Source organism: Engraulis encrasicolus, chromosome 14 (assembly GCF_034702125.1).
Source record: "Engraulis encrasicolus isolate BLACKSEA-1 chromosome 14, IST_EnEncr_1.0, whole genome shotgun sequence".
NCBI classification, from domain to species: domain Eukaryota; kingdom Metazoa; phylum Chordata; class Actinopteri; order Clupeiformes; family Engraulidae; genus Engraulis; species Engraulis encrasicolus.
In genome coordinates, this window is record NC_085870.1 from 44794310 (window position 1) to 44805997 (window position 11688).

At 43.6% G+C, this 11688-nt stretch overlaps 1 protein-coding gene across 3 annotated transcripts; it reads right to left on the reverse strand.

Annotated features, from left to right (window-relative positions):
• Positions 1 to 4932: 4932 nt before the first annotated feature.
• Positions 4933 to 11223, reverse strand: LOC134462707 (heterogeneous nuclear ribonucleoprotein A1-like). Of its 3 annotated transcripts, XR_010037564.1 has the most exons (12): positions 11109 to 11223; positions 10233 to 10358; positions 9975 to 10121; positions 9609 to 9819; positions 9337 to 9429; positions 9019 to 9072; positions 8271 to 8354; positions 7987 to 8172; positions 7673 to 7834; positions 7307 to 7386; positions 5137 to 5221; positions 4933 to 5040 (listed from the first exon to the last, which is right to left on the reverse strand). XR_010037564.1 is itself a non-coding variant. In XM_063215851.1 (11 exons), exons 1-10 carry the CDS (start codon positions 11118 to 11120, stop codon positions 7316 to 7318), a joined length of 1146 nt encoding a protein of 381 aa, XP_063071921.1. In that variant the 5' UTR covers positions 11121 to 11223; the 3' UTR covers positions 6242 to 6725; positions 7307 to 7315. The 3 variants fall into 3 exon arrangements, 1 of the variants encoding a protein (XP_063071921.1); XR_010037565.1 differs by lacking the exon at positions 9019 to 9072; XM_063215851.1 differs by lacking the exons at positions 4933 to 5040; positions 5137 to 5221 and adding an exon at positions 6242 to 6725.
• Positions 11224 to 11688: the final 465 nt, after the last annotated feature.

Consider the following 11688-nt stretch of genomic DNA (forward strand, 5'->3'; position numbering starts at 1 on the left):
ACATTATATTACACATGACATTACATTACTTGCATTTGGCAGACACTTTTTAACCAAAGCACCTTACAATGGAGGACATAATCATAGCCAACATCAAAGTGTACTGGAACTATGCAGAACAAGTGCAGATGCTAAGTAGGCCTAGGGCTAGGTTGGGTTTTTTTGCCGAAGTAGTAGGTCAGATACACCGCACTCTTCCGTGTGGTGCGTCTCCAGTTGAATAACTTGGAAGGTGAGAAAGTGGATCGCACTCTGGTTCTTCTTTTCTTCTTTTTATTTTTTACATAGCAGCAGAAGTGTAGACAAACGTTTCGGCTGTTGCCTTTGTCAGTGTCTCCAGTGTCAGGAGACACTGACGAAGGCAACAGCCGAAACGTTTGGAGACACTGACAAAGGCAACAGCCGAAACGTTTGTCTACACTTCTGCTGCTATGTAAAAAATTTAAAGTAAAAAGAAGAAAAGAAGTGCGAGTGCGATCCACTTTCTCACCTACTAGGGGTTTTTTTTTTGACAATAATACAGCACATCGTTGTTCAGCTTTGGTTAATGTACAAAACGTGTGGACATGCAGAGGAACTCATTGTGTGTAAAACTAGTAGTTGCATTATAAATAGTACGAGAACCTAATCAAACTTTGAAGATTGCATGACAAAATTAAGTGTCATTACAGACAATCTGCTGTATAAGAGGCAAATGTGTTCCCAATTGTTTAGTTCCACATAGTAGAAATGTGCAGAGTGAGTTACTGTGTCTCTGAACATAGGCCTATAGGCCTACTAAAACTATTATAAATCAGACAGCATTCTGAGGGTTAATTCTTACATTGAAGAAACCTACTGTAGCCTACATGTATATTGTAAAAGCATGATTGAGCGCTAAGATTTGTTTTGGCTCAAGTGGCTGTTTCTACATGATTTGGCTGTGCACTGCTACAATACATTTTGCATTACAATGCTGAAAACTCTTCCAGATTCTGCCCCTCAATGAAGAGAATTTATGGCTTAAAAGAAATATCTCTTGTTACAGTAGACCAGATATAACTTAAAGCCCTTGCCAAGACACAGCAAAAGCAATTACGCTAGTCTCCCTTTAATACAATTTTTTTACAAATAGGGATGAGTGGTTTCAGATTTATGCGTTTGTTGTGGTGAACACATCCCATCCATGGTATAATTTGCCTTTGGGTACAGCTAATCCTCAGGAAACCATGCACTCCCCAAAAACCTTCTTAAAACTTTGCTGTAGTGTCAGAGTCGCTAACCCTTATTAGGCTGGGCCTAGGACAAAGTAATCTGAAAGGGCCCCTCACCCAATACATACAATGTAATAAGAACCCAATTCTGGGGCCCCTTTGTCCCTGGCCCCGGGACAACTGCCCCCTTTGTCCCCCCCTGCCGGCTCCCCTGTGTAATATTCCAAACTTTCTTTTCAAGATCATTTTAGGAACCACACGGTGCACAAGGTACCACATCAAGGTGTTGCTTTTGCAAAAAATAAAAACGAAACAAAAAAAATGATATGATGCATGTTTATTCCGGATGATATTGAGACAGTGTAGGTTTTGTTGCGCAGACTGACAGCACAGCACACGTCTCCATGGGTCTCACCAAGGGTCTCCCGTGGGCCAGGTGACTCAGAAATTTGGCAGTCGTCCCTGAGTCCATGTCCAGGATTTTTAAGCTTATGTCTTGGACCTGGAGCCTTCTTCCACCATACCAGAGGCACTGATGTATTGTCTTTCCACTGGCAAATGTTTGTGTTCCCTTGTCAGAAACCCGGGCTGGTTGCGCACAGGCCCCAGAAAGAGCAGGTAGGGGGCCAAAAAGAAACATGAACCACATGGAAAACCAGACATGGCTTCACAGTAGCACTCATTCATTGAGGTGCGGAGGAAAGGGGGAGAGGGGTAGGAGGTGCGGGGAGATGGGAGATGGGGCACACTACATATGCAGCCATGCTTCATGGAGCACTGGGCTAATTTCTCACACAACAGGAGAGAGCAGGACGACAGCAATGGCTTTGACAGGTAATGCAAATTCTCTCTTCCCAAGAGCTCCTGGGCTCCAAAACGAGGATGGCCTTTATCGTGGCTTGGTGACTAAGGACAGTGTTGGGAAGTAAGTCACGACAGTTATTCAGTCGTACTATACAGCTGAGGTTTCACACTATCATTGCATGCGCCAAGTCCTTGTCACCAGTGATGTAGTTGAAGATCTTATTCTAGGAGACACAAGAGGTTATCCTCCGCTTGGTAATTTCAATCGGTAAATAAAGCGTCTCCTCCATGTGCTCACAGCTCACCACCCTCGCTTCACATCATGTTAAGTTACATACATTTACACACAACTGCTTCAGCAGCCCTGAGTTTATGGGGAACAGACAGCAATATCATGTTTCATGAGAATCCCAAAGATGTCGTTTTTTTCCCTTCTCCCTTCTCTCTCCCTCTTCTTTTTAAGAGGTGTGCCATTTTTTACCAGTTCACCTTTGTCCTTTTCACTGGAGGCCAGATGAAGAGGTGAAAATTTCTCAGCAGCCCATCGCACTTGTCTGCACCAGGGGGTGGTGGTGGTGGTGGGTGAGCCATCACAGCTCATGACACATTCGGCTTTTAAAGGCTTAAACGCCAGGAGACAACGATGAATTGTGAACTCAAGGGACTGAGGATTGAAGAAGCAACAGAGGCAACAGGCTGCTTCTCCATTTCTCCTGTTCTCATCCTCCCACACATACATGGCCCAGTATGCCTAGGCTTACCTGTGTGGTATCTGCAAAATACCAACACATAAGCCAAATGCCCCATCTTCTACCCCTCTGCTACCTACCCCACCCCAGTGGAATGCATTCCACCTCTCCTTCATCTTCACGGTCTCCATTAAATAGAGACTGATCTAAGCCTGCATATAGGGCAAGACATTAGCATTTGCCTTTTATTACAGTCATCAAGATTTAGCGCTATGGATATATCAGCTCCGAGCATGCAGAATTAGTTAACAATGCATTATCTACATTTTTATGATGGCCATAACTCTCCGGTCTGCTCAGAGCACAGCAAGGGTGGGCAAGGAGGGAAAACACAGCCAATCAGAGACTGAGCCAGGATAATCATGTGACTGCCTCAAAACAGTAAAAACTAACCAGTCAAGGAAATTGGGGTGTGGGGTGGTGTGCATTGGAGTGAGCAAAAGGAAAAAGGGTGAAGAAAGACATTTGGAGCCAGCCAATTTTTTTGGAATAATAAATACACTAGCAGAACCGAATCACGCTCAATAGAAGCGTCAATCGACAGTGGCTGGGTGGCCGACTGCTTTCTATTTGGGAGACGCTGCTGGCTTCAGCTACATGTGGCTTGTTCTCATCCAACCCTTACCACAATGTTCTCTGCATTCAACATTAGCGTTGTGGGCTGAAGACCACCAGATGGATGAACACCTAGCCTGACTCATTAAATCCTGATATGAATTTCTGCTGCGTTTCCCAATGCAGGTGGATTAAAGAAGAACTGCACTATTTTCAACACGGAGCTCCTTTTTCTGAGTTGTCTGCAATGTTTGAGTCCCCCTCACCATTTATTTAATCTTTGCTGCGGTCTCTTGTTATTTGTATAATTTGGATTTTGTCTCAACCTTAGAATGGCCATCTGTGTTTTCAAAACCACCCCAAACAATTGTTTTCAAGACTGTGCAACTTACGAAGTGTTCAGGGATATTCACTGATATTCCATAAATGTTTCTTGTTGCGAAACATGGCTTCTGTTATGTTATGTAGCATTTTGTAAATACATTTTTTTCTGTAATTCACAAAATGGCTAGTAAAAAAAAAAAAGAAAAAAAAGAATTAGGGAATACCAGTGGACACCCCTAGCCACTTCATGAGATGCATACTTTTGATCAGCAAACAAAATGGTGAGGGGGACTCCAAAACGTTGCAGACAACCCAGATAAGGGGCTCAATGTCCTCGACGTCCCAATCTCTTCGAGACTTGGCCTGACCAAGAGCATAACAATTAACATTTTCCAAACAGCATGGTTGACCTGCCTCCCTTGGTTTGCTTAAGGTTGTTTGCTTCCCGACAAAGTGGGAGGAGTTCCCATATTTTCAGGAACTCAGGAAGTACTTGCATTGCTCTTGACCTGACTAGTTGCAACGCTGAAAGAGTTGAGTCACTAGGACACAGCCTGGCTAGAAAATACTGCAGTTGCCCTTTAAGTATTTGAGTGCTCAAGTTCCCTTCCATAAAACAAAGTTAAACCAGAGATCAGAATATGACAAACCCTGCCAATGTGGCATATGCCTGAATTGTCTGCATTGAATCTGAGCTTGATGCACTCATTTCAAACTCAATTTCCCATACTTCAATTTTCAGTCATCCTAAAAAAAATAAAAATAGAACCTCCCTTTCTAGTAACAGTGAGGGATTAATCCATAAAACCCTAATGTCCAAAAGGAAAAGACCATCATTAATCCAGCTCTCTGGGCCTACACCCCAGTCGTTCTCCACTTCTATCCATTCCACCCCTTTCTGCATGCAAGGCGGTCATGTAGCATGATTTATGGCAGATTTTTTTTGTTTAGAAAAGTCAGCTGGCATGCAGTCAAGAGTATAGTATTGAGCTAGTACAAAACCAGTGCACTCCTAAAAAAGGACCAGACTTTTTTTTAAGCAGTTTGGAAGTGTGCTCCCTGATTTCAGAGTAGGAACAAAGTCAAGCTAGTTCCTCATATTAGTTATCAGAAGTTTTAATTTTCCATCACTCTAAGCAGTATTTCAGAGCATGATTTTGCAGATAGACCAACATTAGGTATGGTCCTTTTTTTAAACTACAAACCAGCAGTAAAAGCTTAAACGGATTATGCATCTCAGAAATTAGAGCCACCTGGTGGTAGCTTTTGGAATTACCTTTTCAGATTTCAAGCACATCAAACAGGGGTTTTAATAGAAAAAGTTGCAATTTTATTGCGATATAAAAACATTTTTAAAATGCATAAAAAGGTAAAAATTCAGCCGACATCGTTTGGTCCAACAACAATAAAGGACCCTAGAAAAGAGGGAAAAAAAATTACGGTAAGAAGAAAGCACATCAATTATTAATTCACGACATGGTCAACAAAGCAGAAGAAAAATATTTACTTACCAATAAAATTCAGAAGCAAGACAGACAGTCTGCAACATGCATTAACTGGTTAAGCACAGCTACCCAGTCCTTCATCTTTGGTAATCTAGAAAAATAGAAAAAAATATTTAGCGACAACTTCACCACAGAAGGAGGATAAAAAATGAAAACAATGGCTCCTACTCGTTCTGACACACTGATCACATTACCTTCATGCACTTCACTCCACCATAACAATCATACACTGGATTGAATATAAAATGTAACTTTGCATCCACACCCAGCCGCACTTAAAGGATAAAGAAACCACCATCACACACCATACGGGAATAGCAGTCAAGGTTTGTCTCAACTAGCCAGTCAAGCATCAACCATGTTTGGAGGCAAAGACTAGACTGCTACCAGACACATTGACAAAACAATACACTGTATATAACCAAACCATACATAAAGATTGTATTTGAAAAGTTCTCTTCTTACCTACCATTCTGGGAACAAAAATACCTTGCCATTTGCTAGTCTTTCAAGAGCAACCATTTGTACTCAATAAGACTTGCTGAGCCCCTGCTTCTCTGGCTGGCTGGCTCCGACCGAGGATCTTGCTACTTCCCTCCCTCAGCTGGTGTCTCCCAATAGCTAGCCCCTCAGCGGGCTCCTTCCATTGGCTAGCCCTTTGCGCTGGTCTCCTTCCATTGGCTAGCATCTCTGCTCGTCATGCCTCATTGGCTAGCCTCGCTGTCTTGTGTGGCAGCTTGCCTCCGACTTGCTGCTTACAGGTAGCTATGGTCCTAGGAGAGGACTGTCCTGAGGGGGGTGTTTTTGCTCTCTCCTTTTTCTCAAGTATGGCACTCCGTGGGTGAGGAAAACGATAACAAAACTATAATCTAACATGCAAAAGGTAGGTGCCCTGCAGCCACACAGAGGCAGCTTTAATCCATCCGTTAACCTTACATGTCATTTACTGCACCTCACTAAATGCAGGGAATATGTGCATCATTATTCTAGGATCTAAAACTACAGTGAATGCAACAAAAAAAACAAAACAAAAAAAAAAGTGTTAGTCGACCCACCCTCATCCACAACTACAAACTAGTAACTACACAACACGAAAGTGAGCACGGACACATTTTAAATAGAAAAGGAAAACTGAAGCTGTTTATTTAATCTTGATTTGCGGTGTCTTACATCGAAACCATAGCTTGGGGGATGCAAATAAGTAGAACCTTAAAAACCAAAATAAAATGATAATCCCTACAAATTGAACTACTGGAATGCCTCCACAAGACAAATAAGAAAAGCAACAAAAACACTACAATCTCAAAACTAGCAGGACAACTTTTCATCACAAATAAAAAGGCAAAAAAAGACAAACAAGATCATAAGCCGACATTCTCATGGAGAAAGCCCGTCCCAACCCACATGATTTTCCCCCCTCCCTCCTCCTCTAATGTACACATCTCTTCGTGCGGTGGATGCGTTTTAACATCCAACCAACACCGCATGGCTGAGCAGATTTCTAGGGTTGTAAAACCTGCTTCCTGGCTCCTTTCTTTGCTTTTCCTCCTTTCCCTGTCACCTCTCTGGCTCTCCTCTCTCCTAAGCACTGTGGCCTGTTGGACAACACGGAACATACATATGACAAAGAGTTACCACTTTTTGCACCCTCACTTGGGTCTCATCATTCAAGAGAACAGGACAAGAAAAAAAAAAAACTACGAAAAACAGGGGGATCAGAGGACACTAGCCGCAGTAGCAAACCTTCAGTTCAGCTAAGCAATAATGTGACGGGTCATAAGTCGAAATCAGGACTTGCAGACTAGCCAGAAAGCCACAGCTTCAAATGAATGTGAAATGCCTCTGCCCAATTCATTAGATTCTCCAATGACGACATCTTAGCATGTAGGAGGTATGTGAAAGTTTGCTGCTGGATCCATGGTCTCCACCCCTGGTCATTCAGTGCTTAGTTACAATGACCCACATCATGGACTTGGATAAAGGCAGACATGGTCTGGGATAACCCAAACACTAGGACATGGGTTATTCATCCCTCATTCGTGCCACGGCAAAGCATCCTCACCTGATTTTTTAAATGTGAATATTTCAGGGAGATCGTGGATGAAACTAAAAATCAAGGGTGAGTGAGTGAACTAGAGAGGTGGGAGAACAGCCCACTGCCTGGGACGGTGCTTACCCAATCTGCTTAGTAGCGTCTGCCTCCGCCAGAGCCTCCTCCGTAGCCGCCACCACCAGATCCTCCACCACCATAGCCACCTATAAAAATAATAATAATAAAAAAAAACACATTCCAGTGGGATTTATTTAAATAGTGCACCACCACATACTGCTAGACCTTTACCCAACAACTCTTTGAGCACTGTGGAACACACACACACACAGAATTAAGTGCACACAAGTGTAAATGGAAGTGTAAAGACCCTACATCAGAGGTGGATTTAACTGAAACATGAACATTGAAAGGACGAACTGCGTGTTCATTTTGGTTAATGCAATCTTCGCAATGCAAGTGGCTCCAAAATTTAGCATGACATACCACCACCACCACCACCACCGTAGGGGCCGCTGTTTCTGCCTCCGCCACCTCCACCCCCGTAGTTACTGCTCTTCATGGGGCCGTAGCTGGACGAGGACTGGCTGTAGCTTCCAAAGTCATTGTAGCCACCGCCACCACCACTGCTGCCACCACCACCTCCAAAGCTTCCTACACAGGCAGATGGGTAAAGAAAAACCTCAGTTATCACACAGAAAGTGTGTGTGGAGGGCACTGTAAAGGTGCTACATTTTATTATAGCGATCAAAATGGATGGTTTTTCCAAGACAAAATAATAAGATGCATGAAGGAGCATGACTGACCACCGCCATAGCTGCCGCCTCCACCACCGCCGCCACTTCCTCCCCGATAGCCATCATTGTAGCCACCGCCTCCATAGCCATCCTGGTTGCCATAGCCGCCTCCACTTCCTCCGTAACCACGGTTACCACCTCCATAGCCACCACCGCCGCCGCCGCCTCCATACCCTCCACCACCACCATAGCCACCTGCAGAGGACAACATGGATGAAGTGGCCGCTCTGCATATGTCAAAATGTTTTTCAGTAGTGCAAGGAAATGTAGGACATCATACGAAAGAGACTTACCATCATTTCCCCCATAGCCATTGCCATAGCCATCCCCTCCATAGCCGCCGCCTCCTCCTCCTCCTCTTCCACCTCCATAGCCACCTGCAGTCAGAGAAAAGCTCAGGCATTTTAGGCCTACAGACACAAAAGACACGCTTTGAAAATATACTGGCCATTTACCTGAAGCAAAGCAAATAGCACCAGCTGCACCACATGGCCATACAAAAAGAATAATTAAAAAAAAAAAAAAAATTGGCAGAGCTACATGTCCAATTTCACGGGGAGAACTTTTCACACGACTACCAAGGAAAACCATACACTTTTGAACTTTTTGAACTGCACTGAGGCTCTAAATATAGGACAATAACCCAGGACAGTCACTTTCACTGCACTAAGCGTTGTGTGCATGTGTGTGTAAACTGATGGAAGGCTGTCTGCTGTACATAATATATGTTCACTGCAAGGTGCAATAATGTTTAGTTGGTAGGTCTAATTGTATGTTTTTTGTATCTGTGCGTGTGTGTGTGTGTGTGTGCGCGCGTGTGTGTGTGTGTAAGACACAGTACATGGGTGTGTGCATGTTAACCGATGTAAGATATTTTGCTATACGTTTCCTGCAATGCTCAATTGCGTGTGTTAGGTCTTTGTGTGCATGTCTTGCATATACAGTACGTGTTGCATGTATGTATCCATGTAAGCTGTCAGACACCTTAATTTCCCTCTGTATTAAGAAAAGTACTCTACTACTCTACTCTACACCCCTCACCTCCATATCCGCCTCCTCCCCCTCTGCCAAAACCTCCACCTCCTCCTCTGCCACCTGATGAGAGAAAGGCAATGTCAAAGCAGACATGGGGAAAGTTCAGAATGGGGGGAAACTACTGTATATGAACGCTACCCATTCAAAACAATCTACTTGTAAATAGAATGCATTTGCAAACCAGCCACTGTATGGAAGCTTCTTGAGGATAGCATGCAGAAAACTACTTCCGTAGCACCAATCCAATGCCACACAGCAGCATTACAGCAAACATTTAGTAATGGTTGTACACACTTTAGGGCTTAAACAAAATGGCCATTTTACCCCTTGGGCCTGGACCCATCCTGTTCATCTCGTCACGCGACAAGGCTTTCCTGACCTCGCAGTTGTGGCCGTTGACCGTGTGGTACTTCTGGACTGTAAAAGGCAATGAATCAGTCATTAAGAGAGCACACATCTACACGCTGACCAATCCACACAATCCTACCACAACAAAAGGAGTCTAAAGCAACATGGCTGAGACAAATCGAGGCTTTGCTCCCCCTGAAGCAATAGCAAAGGATTATACAAAAAAACAAAAACACTTGTATACTCACTGACAATCCTGTCAACAGAGTCGTGGTCTTCGAATGTGACAAAGGCAAACCCTCTCCTCTTATCACTGTTCTTTTCAGTCATGATCTGAATGGCATCGATCGTGCCAAATCCCAAGAAGTATTCCCGTAAATGGTGCTCCTCTGTGTCTTCCTTGATGCCTCCAACAAAAATCTTCTTGACGGTTGTGTGGGCTCCTGGCTTGTTAGAATCCTACCAAAACAAAGGGAAGAGAACATACGTTTTTCATCCCTGCAGACCGACAATCATATTAAAATTCCACGAGTTTAAGCAAAAGCACTATTCACATCATTTTGAACCATCTGAACAATTAAGAAGAAAACATGTGAATTCAGATTGACGAGTACCTCTCTCGAAACTGCCCTCTTGGGTTCCACTGCTCTTCCATCCACCTTGTGTGGACGAGCAGACATGGCTGCATCCACTTCGTCCACAGAGCTGTAGGTCACGAACCCAAACCCTCTTGACCTTTTCGAGTCGGGGTCTCTCATGACCTGCAAATACAAATATGCACCACTCAAAGGGCGTTAGAAATCAAACATACCGGTATGCACATCCGAGGTGCTCTTTGTCAATATATTGGGCACACTTAGTGGCCTACTCACCACACAATCGGTCAGGGTTCCCCATTGTTCGAAATATTCACGAAGGCTATCATCTGTCGTCTCAAAACTCAAACCTCCAATGAACAGCTTGCGCAGCTGCTCGGGTTCACGCGGCGTATTGTACCCCTGAAGAAATACAACAAACCAGTCAGCTTGTATGTTATGAACTTCCTGAAACACCAATTGGTACATATGCATGGGCTACACTTATGCTTTTGGCCATCCTTCCAGACACAATGGGCAAAGAGTTGGCAACCATCTCTGATGCGCTTGAAATCGCCCGATAGGAAAATTTCCATGACGCCATTTTTCTTACCAGTAGTGGCTAGTTTGCAGTGGTGCTGAATAAATGGTAAACAAAGGGCACTGTTTCCACTTCACTTGTAGGTCAATACGAGAACTTACAAACACAAGAAAGAGCAATATTTGAGTTACACTCTGAAAGAGTACACTTTGTCAACGTTGGACGACCTACAGCAATGCAGCCATTCTGTCACATTTGCCATCTTGGAGGCTAAGCGACGTTGGTGTTAACCGGTGCGAAATGGCGCAGTCCTTTTCAAAACAGTGTGTTATTTGCATTAACAGATGTAGTTCTGACTTAACAGATACGTTCTCAACAACACCCATACTCAAACGGATTCCGTGCAATACCGTGTACAGCGGTTGTTGCAAACAAAAAGACCACTGAGAGCAAGCTAATTAATCGAAGTATGTCTAGCTAGCATGCTAGCTTTTTCCTACACACTAGCAAAGTGCACGATGCTGCACGAGCTGCAAAATCATGTTTTTCACAGTCTCAAACAACATTCTCGTGACAAAACGTCTACAAAACAACACTTTCTGAACAGGAATTATCATTACATTATTTCTCACCTCTTTGCTCATGGCGATAGGTAGAGTGACACGGCCTTCGAGTAAAATATGACGATAGACCACCCCACTGAGCCCAGCCCTCTTTTGTAGCCACACCGACGCAGACGCAGTCTGACCAGTCTGGCTTCTGGCTGCTAGAACCACAGATACTCTAGGAAGACTTGTTATAAGGGCTGTGCTAGAACTACCGTAGTCTGGCTGCTAGAAGTAAACATTTGAAAGGCGTTGTGCATTTTATGTATTCATTTTAGTTTTAATATTATTATTGATTGGAGGGATGACAAAACCCGTCAAAGTGGAGTGGGGATTGCTTATACGAAAGTTCAAGTAGGGTATCTATTAGCTTCATAATCACTTTGCAGACAACATTTTGTTGACATTTTTTATATCTTGACAATTCTGATGATTTATCAGTGCAGGTGCAGCATGATGTTTGCAAAACCCACAAGACAGACCTTCATTAGTTTGTATTTCGCCCATTGAAATGTACGCCACTTATTTTGCACAACAGATGGCAGTAAAGACCAGATTTTTTTTTACATTCGGCCATCGTTTGCCTGCATTGTATGGCATCTTTGTT

Coding starts and splice junctions, on each gene's coding strand:
- LOC134462707 (XM_063215851.1), bottom strand. Junction 9,430..9,608: donor CTCTGTTGACAGGATTGTCA/GTGAGTATACAA, acceptor TGCCTTTTACAG/TCCAGAAGTACCACACGGTC. Junction 9,073..9,336: donor GATGGGTCCAGGCCCAAGGG/GTAAAATGGCCA, acceptor TTCTCTCATCAG/GTGGCAGAGGAGGAGGTGGA.